This window comes from Zootoca vivipara, chromosome 3 (genome assembly GCF_965207765.1).
Source record: "Zootoca vivipara chromosome 3, rZooViv2.hap1.1, whole genome shotgun sequence".
Taxonomy (NCBI): Eukaryota; Metazoa; Chordata; class Lepidosauria; order Squamata; family Lacertidae; genus Zootoca; species Zootoca vivipara.
This window is the reverse complement of record NC_142586.1, coordinates 56,274,751-56,294,313: the sequence shown is the minus strand read 5'-3', so window position 1 is coordinate 56,294,313 and position 19,563 is coordinate 56,274,751. Positions and strand designations below refer to the sequence as shown.

At 43.0% G+C, this 19,563-nt stretch overlaps 1 protein-coding gene across 7 annotated transcripts in view; it reads right to left on the bottom strand.

The window, feature by feature from the left end:
* Nucleotides 1–4,723, bottom strand: part of AKAP7 (A-kinase anchoring protein 7) — an 83,054-nt gene extending 78,331 nt beyond the window's left edge. For all 7 annotated transcript variants that reach the window (XM_035109002.3, XM_060272681.2, XM_088666155.1 and 4 more), the window contains exon 1: nucleotides 4,381–4,723. In XM_035109002.3, coding sequence (XP_034964893.2) covers nucleotides 4,381–4,651 — 271 coding nt within the window. In that variant the 5' untranslated portion in view covers nucleotides 4,652–4,723. The remainder of the gene's footprint in view (nucleotides 1–4,380) is intronic.
* Nucleotides 4,724–19,563: the final 14,840 nt, after the last annotated feature.

The following is a 19,563-nucleotide window of genomic DNA, read 5'->3' as shown; positions in this document are numbered from 1 at the left end:
AGTAACTGTGACTCTAAACCAGGCATCCCCAAACTTTGGCCCTCCAGATGTTTTGGACTACAATTCCCATCATCCCTGATTTTAGGTCATATACATTTCCCTGACCACTGGTCCTCTTAGCTGGAGTTGTAGGCCAAAACATCTGGAGGGCCGCAGTTTGGGGATGCCTGCTCTAAACTGATAGTAGCAATCTAAGGGGGGACCATCATAACTGTTGAGCTGAATTAGTGATGTGATGCTTCTTCCATGACACAGGTATAATTGTAGTATGACATAACACAGTTATAGCTGTGTACTAGAAGTGTTACGTCAGAAATTCAACATATCAGGAAATAACTCATTACTACAGAGCCCTCCTTTTTCAGATCTTCACTGCCAGGTAGTCCAAATCTAACCCAATGGGGGAATCTGGCAACAGACACACCTATTCTGTGGCAAAGAAATCACTGGCTTGATAGGTGAAGTGAAGTGTAAAAAAACACAAGCACATGATCCAGATTATTAGTGCCCTGTATAGCGTCTCTTAGATACCTCATCCGTAGTGCTAGGGGAGATAAGTCACCTGATTAGATACTAATTGGCTTCAGCTTAAAGCAGCTAGGGAAGGCTAACAAGGTACGCAGTTGTTAGCCGATCCTGAAGGTTGTACACTCAGGAAGTAGCTGCTGGCTGATTTAAAAAAATGTGGCATATAGGTGAATTGCATCTACAGCTTCCTGTTGTGCGCACACATAGTGACAAACACAGGTTTGCCATCATGTAAATGTGGGAGGTTAAAACCTTCCTTCCAATTTCAGAGATCCTCTTCTCTGTGCCTTAGGGGAAGTGAACCCTCCCTGCCATTCTCTATATAAAAGCCTCATGGGGTTTAAGGGAGGGGGGAGAACTGATCTACTGTTCTGTCTCCTGCATGCGAAATCTGCACAGGATCCTACACATATAGGAAAAAGGGAATATCATGAAAATCTCTGCACACACAGTGGTTTAGTCATCTCAGAATTCCTATCTACCTCCAGTGTTAGGCATGAAGGGTATCTGACCTGTATCTGAATTTCCAACTATAGAAAAGTCTCAGGCACACCCTGAGACGTTCAGGAAAAATAAACGTATTGTCATTGTTTGCATATAAGCTTCACACATTACATCTTTTATGTACACGCCTTGGAGGTTTTAAATGTACACCAAAAATTTAAATTGTAAGAGTGACAAGCAGGTTTGCAAATGCATCATAAGGGCATATTAATGGAGAAGCTATGCCTGGCCATAGCTTCCTGTTGTGTGCACTTTCCATGACAAACCCAAGTTTGCCATCCTATAATCAGGAGCAAAAGGCGATTCTGGCAATTGATTGTTGTATGGCTGATTTCATCATCAACTGTATCCAAGAATAAAATACTGTACACCCTTTACCCTGATGGGAAGGAAGAGAAAAGCTAAAGTGCCATTTTTGCCCCCCCCCCAAATTATATATTTCGACTTTAAACTATCAGCATCCAAAGAACCAGGCAAGTGTCGAACGCCACTGTTTGTAGTAGTAACAAGTGGAGCAGGGATTACCTCAAGGGAAATTATCCAGAGGATGAGATAAACAAGTGAGTCATAGTGTTGGGCTTGCTGCAGGTTGACAAATTGGATGTGTAATTCTCTGCAGTTCAGAAACAGTAACTTCAGTACAGTATGTAATTTATGGTTGTCTGTTATTATCGTTTGCTGATGTGTAATTTGAACTGAACTTGTAAAGCAGATACTAAAAGATCCATTATGGCTCTGGGACATTAAGATCAATGCTGCAATACAAAGTATGCTTAATTAGAAGTTACACTGAACACAGTGGACTTCTTTCTGGGTAAATATGTCTTGAATTGGGCTGCATCCCTAACTGCTTCCCAAACATATACATTTTGTTCATCTTTCTTCAATTAAATATATGTTTTGAACTGGGGCTCTGTGGAGACCATAGGCTGTATTGATATTACCACTGAATTATAACAAGCAGGATAGGATTAAAGTGCTGAATTATGAGCACATGTGGGATGGACAGTAGGTATGTGGTTTTATAGGATCCCAGTCATAAAATATTCTCCTTACAGATTCCACACTGAAGCAAGATTCATCCTTAATTATATTTATTGCCTATATAGAACAGAGTGGTGTGTTGCTCTTTCCCAAGAGGCTTGGCTATCTGGCGTAATTTAGGCTATCAAACGTGCTCTGCAAAACTAGAAAGCCTGTATCTGGGGGTTCCCTTTTAAGCAATAGTAGTTTGCTTCAGCCGTTTCTTCAGCAATACAGTCATACCTCGGTTTAAGTACGCTTCGGTTTGAGTACTTTCAGTTTAAGTAACATAGCTGCCAAGTTATCCCTTTTTTAAAGGGATTTTCCCTTATGCTGAATAGGCTTCCTCGCGAGAAAAGGAAAACTTGGCAGCTATGTTAAGTACTCCGCGGACCCGTCTGGAACGGATTAATCCACTTTCCATTACTTTCAAGGGGAAAGTTCGCTTCAGGTTAAGTACGCTTCAGGTTAAGTACAGACATCCAGAACCAATTGTGTACTTAAACCGAGGTACCACTGTATTTCTTTTTGGTGCTGTTTGCACTGCCAGTGCAGTGGGATGTAAACTACTCCTGCTCATTTAAAGCTACTCCAGTAAAGCACTTCCTCTACTACACCTACCAACAGGAAGTGCTTTCCTGCTTAAATAAACAACTGCTGTTTGAGATCATAGATGTAAATGCACTCCATTTTGGGAGCCTGCTTTTCTCAATCAAATTATATTAAAAGGGACCAAGGCATCCTGCAAGTTGTGAATTGCTGGCAGCTAGAAAAGCAGGCCAAATGCTAATCACATTGCCTTCATGGCTCTAACTACTGCAACACAAAGGACAGAAAAATCCCTCCATCACCCCAATAATTCATGGCCTAGAGTTTCTCTGAGAAAGTAGATTCAAAAAGCGGGGGGGGGGGGACTAGGAAGAAACGGCAGTGATTTCATAAGTTTGTGGTATAGCAGATACAGTGTTGCAGTTTAAACTATGACACTCCCTGGTTGGCGTTGGGCAAGTCATTTCTAGCCAAATTTCTCACAGAGTTGTTGTAAGGATACGAGGAGAGAGCAAAAATAATTTCATGCCAACCATAAGCTTATAGAAAGGAGAATGAGATACACAAGTGTAGCAAAAGTATGTGTAAACATAAATCATCGTTAATTAGGTGAACATTTAAAAGAGCATTTGGAATGGTAAATAAAACCCAGTAGCCTGCAGTGTCATTTGTTCTTTCTTCTATGCTAATTGTGCATAACAAATTGGTTTTTATACTCCTCTTTCTCCCAGCTGTTATGTCAAAGGACACTGAACCATACAACAAGGGCAGGGTGTTAATGCTCCTTATGGCATTTCCACTTACCCTATCTGTCCCTTCACTGCCATTTGATGCTCCTATCTCAATTCCCATTCCTGGTAGTACGGTAAGTTATAGTTTTCAGAGCATAGTCAGCCACATTGCTGAAGCTAAACAAATCTGGGTCTGGGAGTCCTATACAAGCCACCCTGAGTTCTGGATGGTGAGGTGGGGCAGAATAGTAAGTAATAATCCCAACTAGCCCATCTAATGCAGCTGTATCACATCCAAATTCTGTACTGCACCTAGCAGAGCAGGGATACCAAACAAGCATTTGCTACTTGTAGCACTCATTTTTATTACCAGAATACACAGTTTAATCACTACAAGGTTAAACATCATCAGTAAAACTATCTAGTTACAGTATCTAGCTATAACAAGATTGCACAATGGGAAATGAGAATGCCTTGTTTATCCCCAGCAATAATTCTAATCTACAGTTCTGACGTGACTCTAAAGATCTGAGGCTGTCGTGGCTGAGAAAACAAGATGTATGCGCCAAATGGTTTGTGCTTAAAGGGAAAACTTCAGGCGTGCCTTTGTACACGTGTCTGTGCAGAGGGCTAGAATGCGTGTCGAAAGCTACCCCGAGCGCGGGAAATGTTTCAGAGCAGCTTTGTGTCGGAAGGGGGGCAGCAACACCAACAAAATGGTTGATTTGCTTGACATCCTATGCCTTTTTAAAATATGGGGTTTTTTTGATGCGGGGGGGGGGAGATGTTATTGGGTTGTTGTTTTTCTTTTGATTATATACCGTATATATTGCGGTTTTAGGTTTTGATTTTGTTCTGTGAACCGCCCTGTTCCAAATTCAACCCCTGGCATCCCCAGGTGGGGTTGGCAGAGCCTCCTGCCTGCAACCCTGGAGTGCTGCTGCCAGCCAGGCAGGGTAGGCAATCCTGAGCAATGGTCTGGTTCGGTATAAGGCAGGTCCCCGTGCCTCTTTCTCCTCCTCCTCCTCCTCCTGCTGCTGCTCACCGGTCTGCTGCAAGAGCTGGCTGCTTGTCGGGAGAGGCTGCCCCTCCTCTCCGGCTTCGCCCGGGGCCTCCGCCTCCAGCCCATGGGATCCCGCCCTGCGGGGAGGCGAACGCTCTCGAGCTGCCATGGCGACCGAGGCACCACGCGGCCCCCGCCTCTCCGCAGCAGGAGCCCGCGGGCCGAGGGGGCTCCGAGGACTAAGCGGCGCGGCTGCGCCTGCGACAAGGCGGGCGGAGCGGAGAGTCCGGAGCCAGAGGGTCCGCGGTACCATAGCCCGGCTGGCGCTTCTGCATTAGCGGGGAGCAGGCAACTACGGGAAGGCGGAGGGGTCAAGAGCAAAGTTCCGCGGAACGCTCGGAACGCGGCAGGGAGGGAGGGAGAGACGCCCCTCTGCCTTAGCCGGAAACTACGAATCCCAGCATGCAATGCGGCCGCAGAGAGTATGATTAGGCCGGGCGCGGGGTTGTACAGTATCCGAACGCTTTCGTCGCGTTCAGTCAGATATACCTCCGTTGTTGCCAAGGGCCACCTGTTTTGTGCCCCCCTTTTCTTCACCATCCCAATCTTTGCCAGAGTATTCTGATGTCTGGGAACAAAACATTTCAGGCAATACATACATATGAGTAATGTTACAAGTTTTGGGGGAAGGCAGGACAAAGCTATACTGTACTCTGGCATTTATCAGAGAAATGCACTTGAGTTTTGCTCTCACTGAAAGGGGGTTGTAAGCCATGCCATCTGAGCAGGACGTCACTATATCGGATCTAGAAGGGATTTCCCAGTGGAAGAATTTGGCACCGCAAAGGCACACTCAGCTTTGTAATTTCTATCATCATCATCCAGAATTGTAGACCATTTCATGGCATACAGCTATTGAAACAGTGTGCAGGGTAAACATCGGGGGGGGGGGGACCCTCTTAAGTATAATAAATCAATTCAACAAACTAAAATAAAACATCCCTACAAACTTATAAAAAGCCACAAAATGTTTCATCAAATATATAATGAAACAAATGAAATAAATGACGGGGTCAGGAAAAGCCTTCTTAAGAAAAAGTGCCTTCAGTAGGTTTGTAAACTTCATCCATGCCCTCCAGCATTTCTCTGATAAAAATAGGGACGTCCCATTCCTTAATGATAATTTTACTATTTATACCTACACATCTTACTGGGTTGCCCCAGCCACTCTGGGAGGCTTCCAATATATATATAACATTAAACATTTTAAAAAGTTCCCTATACTGGATTGCCTTCAGACGGCTAATGGATCGGATGACTCCATACCCTCCAACATTTCTCCAATGAAAATAGGAACATCCTACCATACCCTCCAACATTTCTCCAATGAAAATAGGGATATCCTAAGGAAAGGGGGGACATTCCAGGATCAAATCAGAAACTGGGACGGCTTCTCTAAATCAAGGACGTCCCTGGAAAATAGGGAGACTTGGAGGGTCTGCTTCATCATGCTACACAAATGTCTGGTTTAGGCTAGTAACTGACTCCAGAGAACTGGAGCTGCAACTCTAAAAGTCTTCTTTCTAATATAGGCTAAGTTCTCCCCCTGGGCCTATGGTATTCTAAACAGTTCTACATTTTTTTACATGCCAAGAGGAAGGAATTGCCAGTTAGACAGGGTTAGCAAGTTCTTAAAGATAAGTTTTGGACAGAGCTATGTTAAATACCTGTTTCTACCACTGTTCTCAATTTTTGAACTAAGGGGGAAATGAACTGGTTAGATGTGGGGTTGGGAATCTTTTTGGCTTCCTCTCCCACATACAACACAGGCCAACTTTGACAGGTGGGTGAGAACCCTCCTGTCAATCACCCAATGTCAGGTGATAGGTAAGTGAGCACTCATCCACCTGCTAAAGTTGACTTGTGGGAAGAAGGGAGGGATTAAAATATTTTATAATACCGTATATTCCGGTGTATAAGACGACTGGGCGTATAAGACGACTCCCAACTTTTCCAGTAAAAATATAGAGTTTGGGATATACTCGCCGTATTAATAAAACGACCTGGCGTATAAGACGACTCCCGACTTTTGAAAAGATTTTCCTGGGTTAAAAAGTAGTCTTATATGCAGGAATATACTGTATTGCTTTTATCTGTCCTTCTAGTGAGCACTCAGGGCTGATTTCCTTCAGAACAGATAGGTTTGATCTTCTTGCAGTCCATGGGACTCTCAAGAGTCTCCGCCAGCACCATAATTCAAAAGCATCAATTCTTCGGCGATCAGCCTTCTTTATGGTCCAGCTCTCACTTCCATACATCATAACTGGGGGAAATACCTGAACAAATAAGTCTTAACTTGGTGCTGAAATTATAACTACATTGGTGCTATTTGTACCCATAAGGCGGGGATGGGGTTTTAGTATGGATAAAACTTCCGTCATTCAAAATATAGGAATGGGTTTGTGATGGACATCATAGTGATCTGCCTGCTTGGTGCAGAGGTAACAGAAAGCACTTCTAGATTTTACTAAAGAGGAGTCAGTAGTCATGGTGCACTTTAGCACTAATGATGTTGGGAAACATAGTTGTGAGGGGAGTTGCACTGCTTGGATTTAAATGGAAACTTAAGTATAGTGGTCATAACAGATACCTGGTAGAGTGGAGAAACCCATGGGATATTGCTATCTCTGGACACAAACTGTAGGAAGGGCAGAGAGGGATAATGTTGGCATAGAGTCTGGAAGAGCTGCAGTCCATGATAGGAAAAGAGGTGGTAAGGAAACACCTAGCTACTTTAAATGAATTCAAATCTCCTGGGCCTGATGAGCTGTGGATGTAATCACAGAGTCTCTGTCTATAATCTTTGAGGATTCTTGGAGAACAGGTCTGCGGATTGGAAGTGGGCAAATGTTGTCCCCATCTTCAAAAAGGGGGAAAGAGAAAACCCAGATAACTACCAACTGGCCACCTTGTCATTGAAACCAGGAAAGGTCCTAGATGAACATATAATTAAACAGTTGGCCTGTGAGCACTTAGAAAAGGATGCTGTGGTTACTAAGACCCAGTATGGGTTTCTCAAAAACAAGTCGTGTCAGAGTAATCATATTTCCTTTTTTCATAAGAGTTACAAGCTTGATGGATCAGGGGAATGCTATGGACTTAAAGTGTATCTTGATCTGTGTAAGGCTTTTGACAATGTCTCCATGATATTCTTGCAGAGAAGCTGTTCGACAGTGGAATAGACTCCCACAAGATGTGGGGGACTCTCCTTCCTTGGAGGTTAAGCAGAGTTTGGATGGCCATCTGTCTTGTATAATTTAGTTGAGATTCCTGCATTGGCAGGGAGTTGGAGTAGATAATATATAATAATAATAATAATTTATTATTTATACCCCGCCCATCTGGCTGGGTTTCCCCAGCCACTCTGGGCGGCTTCCAACCGGATATTAAAAACAATACAGCATCAAACATTAAAAACTTTCCTAAACAGGGCCACCTTCAGTTGTCTTCTAAAAGTAAAATAGTTGCTTATTGCCTTGACATCTGCTAGGAGGGCGTTCCACAGGGCGGGTGCCACTACCGAGAAGGCCCTCTGTCTGGTTCCCTGTAACCTCACTTCTCGCAATGAGGGAACCGCCAGAAGGCCCTTGGTGCTGGACCTCAGTGTCCGGGCTGAATGATAGGGGTGGAGATGCTCCTTCAGGTATACAGGACCAAGGCCATTTAGGGCTTTAAAGGTCAGTACCAACACTTTGAATTGTGCACGGAAACGTACTGGGAGCCAGTGTAGATCTCTAAATGGACTAGATGGCCCTTGGGGTCCCTTCCAGCACTACAATTCTATGATTCTTTTCATCTATGAGTCAAACAGCCAAGGACTTCAGTTTTCATGACCTGCTGCTGCTCATCACAAAGGGATTTGTATTAGAGCAGCAGGCATACTTTACATGACAGCACAGGAAAAGTGCTTGAGAAAAAAAAAACCCCTAAGACCTGCATGAAACTAAACAAGCGGTTTAGAAAAAAATAGCCTGCTTGAATGAAAGGTCTGTCAATGATACAAAAAATATATAACTTCTGTTAAGTATAAGATAAGAATATGTGTGTGTTTATGCCCAATATACAGATCATTTTACAAAATAATTTGCCCTTTTGTAAATTTCTGACAGGAGTAAACCCCACAAAATTTTCAGAGCAAAATGTAAGATACTACATTATTCTTCACTGCAGGACAAAATCCTACCAAGTACACCTTTCTCTGCAGAATTTACACACAGACCTTCAAGCTAATTATTGTGGTAAATTATCACCTGCAGAGTAACAAACGGTGCTACCAAATTTCAATCAATTACTATTTAAATCGTAAGTGGGTGAAATGAACAAGCATCTGGGGCATAAAATATCCAAAAGCAAACTATTGATTTTTGCCACAGAGGTGCTTTTAGGTCCTAGCCAAAGTGTTGTAGTAGAAGAAATGTCCCGTGGGGGTTTTTCAAGTAAAAATTGATCCAGGAAAACAGATGGTGCCCTTCTTGTGGCACCATACACAGATTTGTTCTGGGACAAATTGAAATTTGGCTTTACAGGAAAGTAAAACATCACAGAAATGATGTGCAAGTTTTATATAAGGGTGAAGCTTGTAAGAATGTACTCATCTGGGTCTTATATAAAAATCTATACACCACACATGCCTACTTTCTTTCCCTTTCTACAATCTGTCTGCATGTTTACCCAAGACACCCTACTGTTGCGGGCAAATTTCACATCCTATAAGACATGGAGACAATGGTTCTATTGTCTTATTTTTCAGGGCAAGGAATCTTATCTTTGTTTGGCTATGAGGAGTGGCGATGCATTTAACTCTACCGCTGCAACATGTGACTTTTCAGATATGTAATCACACCGGAGCTGGAGAATTTCTGTTTGTTCAGTGCAATTGATCATTTACACAGGGCTCCATGTGCTTAAGATCCAAGACACAAAGTGGCCTTCCTAACTTTCAAGAAGAATGTCAGCAGAGCATGTTAAATTTTATTAGACCTCCAGGCTCAATGCACATAACTTATTATACTTTCTAAATTCAACGTTCATAACTTATTATACTTTCTAAATTCAACGTTCTGACACTCTTCCAGGGTGCCACATTGCCTTGCTGTATGAAGCCAGCACAGAGCAGGAAACCGCTGAAATGGGATGTCTCATGCTGCATTTTTGTCTCTTCGCCTTGCCAAAGAAAACGGATCTCTAAGTAAAAGGATGCAAGTTTGAGAGGGACGTTATCGGAAGCTGTTCACCAAAGCAGGATGTCATGGAACGCCTTGCTGGGGCTCAAAACTCTTGTGCATTTTGAGAGGCAGTGGCATGGAGGGGGGGGGGAAGCCTTCCTCTTCCAGCAGCATATAAAAATCAGTGGGGGTTTTTAAGCCAGAGAGGTGAAAAGTCATTTTGAGGGAAGTGATCCAAAGTCTTGAGTATGTTGAAACTGATCTTCAGGCTGCAATGATGTGTTGGGAAAACATGTCAAACAAGTAGTTAAAAGCAATATTAGCAATAAACAAACTACGCTGCGTCCATTTCCTTTCCAAAGAAAAGACCAGTTTTTGAATTTTTGTGCAGGCTTGCACACATCCACCCCCTTCATGAAGCAAAGCCAGCAACTCAAGTTTAATTGACTTCACTAGGATTTTTATGCAAGTGAGGAATGCAGAATTGGATCCAAATTTTATGCCGTTCCAGATGGAAGAAATGCATATTTACAGACTAGTAAAACCATTGTTTCGAGACTGAAGTGCTAGATTCAAACCCTAATTTCAAAACCAGCTGCCATAAACACCACTTCTTCTTCTTCTTCTTCTTCTTCTTCTTCTTCTTCTTCTTCTTCTTCTTCTTCTCCTTCTCCTTCTCCTCCTCCTCCTCCTCCTCCTCCTCCTCCTCCTTCTCCTTCTTGTGAAACGCAGCCAGATGGGTGGGATATAAATAATAAATTATCATCATCATCATCATCTTTTTTGCACAAAACTCTGCTTTTGGCCTTTCCTCTGTTCTTTTTGCATTTTTATCATCCTTTGTCTGACTTTGTTTTCTTCCTTCTTATCGCCTCTTCTCCTTCCATCCTTCTATCCAAAAGACTGAACTGTGGAGCAGACATCGTACTTGCACCATTCCTGCTGTGTTGTTTACACAGCCTGCACACTAACTGCAAACTTATTATCCAAGGATGGATTTCTATATAGCCAAGAGGGCACCATTTTTACACAAGAGGGATATATGAGCTGGTTTGAGGGATCCCCAAGGTTTGCATGTGTGCTTATTCATGGAGGATACGGCTATTACTCAGAATGGCTATATACTATCTCAAGTGTCAGAGATAATAGAGTATAGTTGACTACCAGTTGCTGAGGACAGCAAGTGTGGAGAGTGATGTTGCATTCATGCACTGCTTATTAGTTTCGATCAGGCATCTGCTTTGTCACTGCAAGAAGAACAGTGATGGATGAGATGATCCAACTGGACTTGTTTTATGTTCTTAAAAATAACCCCAAGGGAAGAGTGAGCACAGGATGCCAATTGGTTGTTGAGGTTTTGTATTGTATTGTTTGTTTTAAGGAAAATCAGGGAGCAGGTAATGGAATGGAGTATCCTGCAAGATGGCATGGATGACTTGCTGGAACCAGGAACAATAGCATTTTACAACTGTACATTTTGTTTCAGGTCCCAGCTGTTTCCCCTAGTTCTCATATCATTCATCAGTGATTTTTTTTAAAAAAGGTTCTGCAGTACATGCTGTATGAATTTGTTCTTCCAGGTACATAATAAATGCTTGAACGAGAGCCTCTTCATACGTGACATTTGTTAGTTTATGGAAACTTTTTTTTTTGCTCTGTACAGTCTGTACACACTAAATAGTGTAAAAACAATTTTTGCCTCTCAGTCCCCTATATGTAATCTGGACACCTGCTTTGTGCGTAGATCACACAACTGCCTCCATGATTGAGAGCAACTCTCTGTGTAAGTACTATAAGCAGCTTGTCCATTACTATTGCTGCTACAGCTCGATATCCAGGTTGCACGCATTAAATCGAGAGAGACACTAATTGTGTTTGATATTCTGGATTTGGTCTTGCAGGGGTTATTATGTTGGAAATTGTGAGACTTGAAATATCTTGCTTAGTCAAGAACCCATTAGCTGGCTTTAGGAAGGCCATTATCTCCCTGCCAACTGCACCTATAAAATGAGACTACATGAATGCATTGTGACGACAAATAAGGTAAAGCATATAAACCACTGTGCACATAGCAGGCACTATACACCTGGTGGCAATTCAAGAGATGTTCTAAACAGAAAATGGCTTTTGACAGAGCAAGAATGGAAGAGGACTGAGCAACAGTGGAAAGGCACATGCTATCCTTTAGTTGCTTCTGGATAATGTGAGTTTCACACTACAGTAGTTACAGTAACCTAGCGCATATATTGATGGCATGGTAGGTGAACATCTAATCCACCCTAACCACATTGGCAGAAGTTATAATCTCCCCTGAAGCCAAAACAAAATGTATTTATTTATTACCTGGCCCTTCCCAAGGGCTCATGATGGGCAATGATATGTGAAATCATGGATCATCTGTTATGATTTAAGCATCGACTGACCTTCCTCCTGAGGTCCTGTTCGTTTATTATGTGCCTGGCCTTAGCATCTTGATCCTTCAGTGATGGACGCATGGCTGAGTCTTTGTGTGGCCTGCACATTGAGAAGGTTTGCAATGGCACAGAATTCCAGATTGTGCTCTGACAACTAGTTCGCTACTAGTATGGACAGGGCCAGCTCAGCCCTTGAAAGTACTAGTGCCTAGGACTACTCTGGGAAATCCTTGAACCCAGCTGACTCCTGCCCTAGAAGCTTGGAACAGGTTCTGATTTAGATATCTGCACCTGTTGTAACCTTTGGGCTTAATGCCCAAGGGAAACCTAGTCAGAAAGAACAAGGAACATCTTGTTGTTCTCTGCTGCCCAAGAATTCTGAAACTGGCGCTGACTGTGTCTAACTGTGCATGAATTCCCAATGTTTCAGTGCCCACTTGTTTTTCAACATTTTATTATTTCTATAAAGCTGCTTTCCCAGAGGAACGGCCAAAGAAAGGCCTCTTTCTTGACAGAAGGTAAACAAGGTCTGCAAAATCATTTTGCAGTCTTGTTCCAAATAATCTTTGCACACCTGGTACAATGAAGGCTAGCATCCAGACACTACCATATGACAGAAGAATTACCCATTCATGGGCTGAGTTGTGTTTGTGCAGATTGTCATAATGGTCAGATGTTGTGGCTGCCTTAACCACCTGCTACATCAGGAGACTGAAAGGTATATGAATGTTCCTTGACTTTGGCAAGTATCTCAAGAGCAGGAGCCATGAATAAATTGGGCAAAGCAGGACAGAATCAGACACTGACATCCTTTTTATTACTTGGACCAGTAAAGTCCAGTCTGGTTGATGATAATGATCTGAGCAGTGTAGACTGGCCATCAGCACTGTTGCTTCAGTGTTCAGGAAAAAGGCCCTGTATAGTACAGCAATACTGGGTAGGCATTGGGAAGTGAGGGGAAGATGGGGCTCATCAACCTGGGAAGGTAGCCCATCTAGGAGAAGAAAAACTCTGATCCTAAACCTCTGCTGCCTTGCGGGACATCTTCAGAAGAATAAAAGGCTAAGGAGTAAACCCTACACAAATTCGGAGTGGAGTCCCTAAGATGGTTGGATGGCACCTTGTACACCTCCTTCTGGAAACTCCTGCAGCCAAGCTGGTGCCAAACGTACTGCTCTGCTTTCCTTTGGACCATATCAGCGAGGCTGAGGAAGAGGGTCTTGTCATCTGGGCAGCCCTGGACCTCCATGCACGCTGCCCAGGCTTGTGCCTCGAGAAGGTCACTTTGGTACTGCTAATGCAGTGGTTTGGTTTCACACCCGAAGGTGCACTCCATTATCTCTCAAGACGAATGGATGACAACGACAAAAAGTAGGCACAGAAAGCTAAAGCAAATGCCTTTGAGCACATAAACAACAATCAAATTGTAGGTGGAAGCCATTGTGATGTCCTCTGACATCTTACAGTATACATCTTTCATCCTTTGCATTGCTGAGCCGTGTGATATGTGAGGCTAAATTGGCCAGGGAATAATCCTACGTGTTGGGTGAAATTCACCACAACTTCAGTAACCAATGCCTATTCAGCAAATAATATTTGAATCAGTCCTAGCCACAACAAGTGCATTTGAATCACTAGCAAACTATGTATATTTTAAGTGTTTGTTGTGTCGTGGCTTAAGAAGTCCAGATACGCATCTTCAAGAGAACAGTTCTTTATTCAGGACAAAACAGGACTAGGAATTGGGGTAAAGGGAAGCTGTATTTATAGGAACAAGGCACGGGTGAAGAAGGATACATTTAGGCGGGAACCAATAACACACTAACTTTCCGGCAGAACCCAATCATGCTTAGGATTGTGTTGGTCCCCTTTAAATAGACAAATGGACAGTACTCCCGCCAGATTACAGAATATTTGAATTAATACACAACAGTGTTAACCTGCCAAAAGGCCCACAGAATTCCCCACAGACCTGAGTTTTGATTAGGACCAGAGTTCTCAGACTATGAAGCAGATATTGCTGGAAAGCAGAGGTGAAGAACAAGTGGCCCTCAAGATGTTGTTGGACTACAGTTTCCGTCACCCCTACCCATTGGCCACACTGGCTGAGATTGACAAGAGTGGAAGCCAAACAGCATCTGGAGAGCCACAGGGTTCCCATCCTAACGTCAACCCTCCTCCTTCCTACTCCGCCCCTAATAAACTTTTAGTAAAGGGGTTGGGAAACTGGAAAATATTGTGCTGAGGAACAAGGGGCTTAAGTGGGAGGGGAAAATTCAATGGCGGCAGTTGGCATAACTGGGAGCATTGGACAAATGCCTGTTATCTGTGGACGACAATTAACAGCAAAAAGTAGCAACATGCCATCGGGCCCCTTACTAACTGAGGCCCATACAGACACAAACTGAACCGAGCGTTAACATTTAACAGCATGATACAGAACATGACTAATCCAATATGACACCTCCGCCCTGTGGATTTTAATAGTAAGGAGTTTTAGGCATTGTTTTGAGAGTCCTTACTTAGTCATTTAGTCAGGACGGAAATTGTGACAGAGCAGAACTCTGTGCCCTTCCCAGTGATACGATGTGACTTTAAGCTGCAGTGGCACAATTCACCATTTTGCATTGCTGTGAGTCATCTCAGAGGCTTCTGAGGGAAAAAACAATGGTCTAGACACAAAATTGTGTTTTGAAAGTAAAATATGATGATGATGATGATGATAATAATGATAATGATACCCAAGGCTTCATTGTTACAGTTTCCTACTCGCAGTAATGAGGAATCTTGGCAGGAGAAACACATCACATTACAGAGCTCTTCTCCTTTCCTTCAAGTTGGTCAAGCTCACTCTGGGCAAAAGGAGACTGCTGCCTTCAGCACACTTTTGCTTTCCCTCGTGCAGATATTTGAGTGTAACTCCTGATTGCCTTCCCTGGCACGGCATCTGCACGAGGCATATGGAGGAAAGTGGATAGACTTTCACTCTTCTCTGCCAACACAAGCTTGTATTCTGTGGTCTGGAGGCTTTCTGAGGCTCTTTATTCTGGGTCACATTACTGGAGCGGAGAAGCGTATCTTTTGTTCTTGCTTTTAAAGGGATATTTTACTCACAAGGATATATACAGCATACCATTTGCGAGAGAATGGAAGGAGCAGAATGCAAAGCTGTCATATTTTGCATTTGTGACGCTTCTTTCATTTCGCTTTCATCTGAAAATGGGAAAAAAGGCTTCCAAACAAGGATAGCTCCGTGTTCAGAAATCCACTAGAGACATGAACTAGCTGCAGTGAGGTCAGACACGGAGCAGCCCTTGTTAAAAGCAGAGTTAACACTTTCGTCTCCTAGCATGCTGAATATGCAGGCTACCTGCCTTTGAATACTGAGATGTATCAAGAGTGATGTATATGGCAATAATAAGCATTCAGGTCATTAAACTGGAAATGGGGAGAAAGAACATTTGCTTGCAAGCTACATTTCAAAACATTTCACATTGTGAGGTGGCCTGGGCTTTGCTTTCATTTTGCGACTGCACGACAGGGTGCCCTGTCTACCACACAGAGATGCCTATAGCTCATTTGACTTCTTTAATGTTGTTTCTATATCAGTAAGCCAGATGGTGGAGAGTAGTAATGCTCTGCACTAATCACTTAGAAACTCTCTGCAGTAGTGCTTTGAGATTTGAAGACACACACACACACACACACTGCAAATGCCACTGGAATATATTTCCATATGCACACATTAGCTAAAATTCTCTCCCCTTCCTTCCCAAACTAGACACCTTTTGAAATGAAGAGGGGATCCGCCTTCTGTTTTGACCAGGAAGAAAGTCTAAATGTGCAGGAGTTCATTATTATGATGCAATTGTTGTCCTGGACCTGAAGCGTGGCACACTGCTCCCAATTCAGGATTCAGCAGCCATGCTGTTCCAACTTATTCCCACCCACCCTCCAGGTCCCCCATCAGTCTGATTCTGTAACCACTGCACATGCTGAATGTGTTGTTCAGTGGGTTGCCTTCCCATATGAAGGTTATGCTTCTGAAACAACCACCCCTGCAAACCTCAGCATTCCCCTAACCCTCTTGTGTGTGGCTGGTGCTTGGCTACAAAAGCAACAGCACTCCTCACCTGAGCAGCAGAGATAATGGGAATGAGTGAAACTGGCACCAACATGCTATCATGTGGCATGCTCCTGTTCAGCATACTCCATTCCTGAGCCTCCTTACTCTTCCTGATTTGTTTTTTAATAACACTTTGGACCCCCCCCCTTTTTCTGTTACCTTGTCAACTTGGCTTACAGGACAGGTTGATTTAAACCACGAAGAAGGAGGCAGGCCGATAGAGTCATTTTGTGGCGAGGGCCAGGAGTTTCTCCATTTCCAAATGCAAAGCCCCACCCACACCCTCTCACAACAGTCAGCGTTCCATCTCCATTGGATGCACTCAGCCTTCATTAGATCACTTGGGGGTTTCCACCAGGCCCTTGAGAAGGTTTCCCTTCTCTAACTTTATTTTGGCTACAGCAGGACTAGTCTGGCACTCGGAGAGAACTGAGATTGCTATTAGTACAGAGAGAATTGTGGTGATTTTTAGGTGTGACAGCAAAGTTGACAGATTTAGAAAGAAAGTGCCTAGGGAGAGAGATGTGCATAATTAAACAGCAGTACAAAGAAGAGGACCTCTGGAGCATAATTGCCGTCTTGATGTTTTGTTGAGTGGTTGGTTTTTAATTCTGTGTCTTTTCAGCGCTCTCCCCACTTAATCAGATTAGTCAGATATGCTAATAGGTGTTTGTGTCTTAGGAAAGCATCTATACATGCTTGTTGACATGAAGGCTGCTGTACTGTAAATGGAGCCCAGTGGACTGCACACATCCACCCCACTCCTGAATGCCATCTGTTCTCTGGCCTCATGCGTTTGTGTGTTGTCATCTCAATGCATTTCACTAGAAAAGCTGGTCCACGTATGTATCCCTGCTGTATGAGTGATTTGCCTCTCCCCAGTGAAGTTAACTGGAAAGCAGTTCAGGACAAGAATGCACCGCCCTTATTTGTTCACATCCGCCTCTTGTCGCGTTGAATGGTGAATGGAAGGCAAAGTTAGTCCCCCATAGGGAAATTGGTCCTCTTCTTGCTAAACCAACCTAGCCTGGAATATTTTATAGGGGTCAGGCCATACCTTCTCTGACACATTGCTATGAATAAACTTTACTTACTGATTGAGTTCTTTCCTTATGTTTCCTGGTCGGAGCTTGATAGTGGTATACTGCCAGGATGTGAAATCAAGAGCCTGCTGTACGCTTAAGTCCTGACCCCATGTGCAGAAGACATCATTGGGCTGGCATTTAAGTTTGGCATTTTGAATTTCTCAACAACAGTCGCTCACTCTCCTCAACAGATTTCATAAGAAGGCTAATGTCACAACAAAACAGCCAGGCCTGACTAGGGCTTAGTTCATGAACCTGTAAACCATGCCAGGGTTCAATATTTAACCTTCCTTTTCTTTTAAAAAGATAATTTTTCACTTTTCTGAGATACAAAGGTAAATGCAGTAACTCAACGGAAAAACAACAAGGGAACACAATTAAAACCAAACCATGATACCTGAGTTTGTAAATGCTAGTTTTCCGCATACCTCACCATACATATTTAGCAGGCAACATAAAGAGACCCTGCAAATGCAAGAGTGAATAACTGGATCTCTCTCCAAAATGACCCCTGAGCTATTGAGGCCACTCCCCCCCCCCCATGTAGGGGTTAATAAATGTAATTGCACATTATTATTGATTCCTTGCCCCAGCCACTCAGGGCGGCTTCCAACAAAGTGTAAAGGAACACACCAAAACATCAGACATTAAAAGCTTCCCGATGCAGGGTGGCCTTCAGATGTCTTCTAAATGTCATAGAGTTGTTAATTTCCTTGACATCTGTTGAGAGGGCGTTCCACAGGGCGGGCGCCACTACTGAGAAGGCCCTCTGCCTGGTCCCCTGTAACGTCACTTCTCACAGTGAGGGAACTGCCAGAAGGCCCTCGGACCTGGACCTGAGTGTCTGGACTGAACGATGGGGCTGTAGACGCTCCTTCAGGTATACTGGGCCTAAGCCATGGTAACCAATTCTAAAAATGCATGCATCTGTGGAGTGTCATTCCTTCATTGTTTAGTGATCAGAGATACCTGGTGTACATGTGGGAGCAGGAGCAATATTTCCAGGCGGAAGCTTCTAGGCAGATTTGATCCCCACTGTCTCTCATTTTAACTACTTTACCTCATGCTGTCAGTGATGTTTTTATGTCCAACCAAAACAATATTCAATATTCATGGAGAATATATTTAACCATAGATCTACCCCCACCCCACCCCACCCATGCTGGAGGTCTGTAAAGAGTTCTTTTATCGCACACCAGCCCTGCCATGTAATTGAAGTGACAAATACAGCAGTAATGGGTACTTAGATATGTTAAGCAGGCTAAACATGCTAATGAGTCCTATGAGTGTGGCCTTTGATTCAGCAATAATCTGTAATTAAACTATTGTGGACTGCTTTACATTTGAAACAGATGGGCAAACAATGCCTTTGCACATGCTTTCTTAGTGGCAGAGGGCTCGGCTAAATTATTTATACATTAGGTAAAAATATAAAAGGCTCAGCATCCATACATCAAAAACTGACCCGTTTCAAATTATTTCATCCAATTATACAAATTGCAAATGGGGACGCAGTTTATTTTCTGCAATCCTGTCGCCGTAGTAACCAGTGCCGCTAATTGTGAGATTCCAGCCCAGTCAATTAGGGACTTTTACACTTGTAACTGAACGCTCCTCAACTGTGTCTGCTCTCTAGACTGACACTAAAGTCCAGGAAGAATCCTCATGATATACATGAAGTGTTTAACTTCAAGTTGTGGCACAGCTTTGGGGCAGGTTCTCAGAAAGATGGAGAAGGGCTTTCAGCCAGTATGTACTGCTCATGAGCCAGGAATTAAAATAATAATAATAATTTATTATTTATATCTCGCCCATCTGGCTGGGTTTCCTTCTTTACATTCCCAGGGGACTGCACAAAATCAGGAGCACAATTTGAAGTAATCAAAGTAATGAGAAGTGTATCCATTGTGCAAGATATTTAGTCAATCCTTTATACCACAGAAAATAAACAGCATTTAATAAAAATCACAGCAATAGTAAAATAATACTGTAAATAGACCCAAACAATGTATGTAGCGTTGTGGTCAAGCTTTGAGATATATAGGACTTCATCTTATTTTTAAAAACAAAAAAAGCAAGCAGGTGAAATTATATAGGAGAGTCGGAACAGAGTATGGAAAATATCATTTCTCCCATTTTAATTTGTTAAACATACAGCAAGTTTCCCTGACTTAGCGAAACTTATTTTAGCATGGTTACACAATTTTGATCTCACATGAATATAGTAAACCTCACATGATGCATACTTTGGGAACAATTAATATTAATCTACTTTCCAATAAGGAGTGAAATACAACTTACGTGTCATTAGTCCAAGTCCCTAATTTTAAGGAAGTTGTAAGTTTGAAGAATACTCACGAGAAAACAGATTTAAG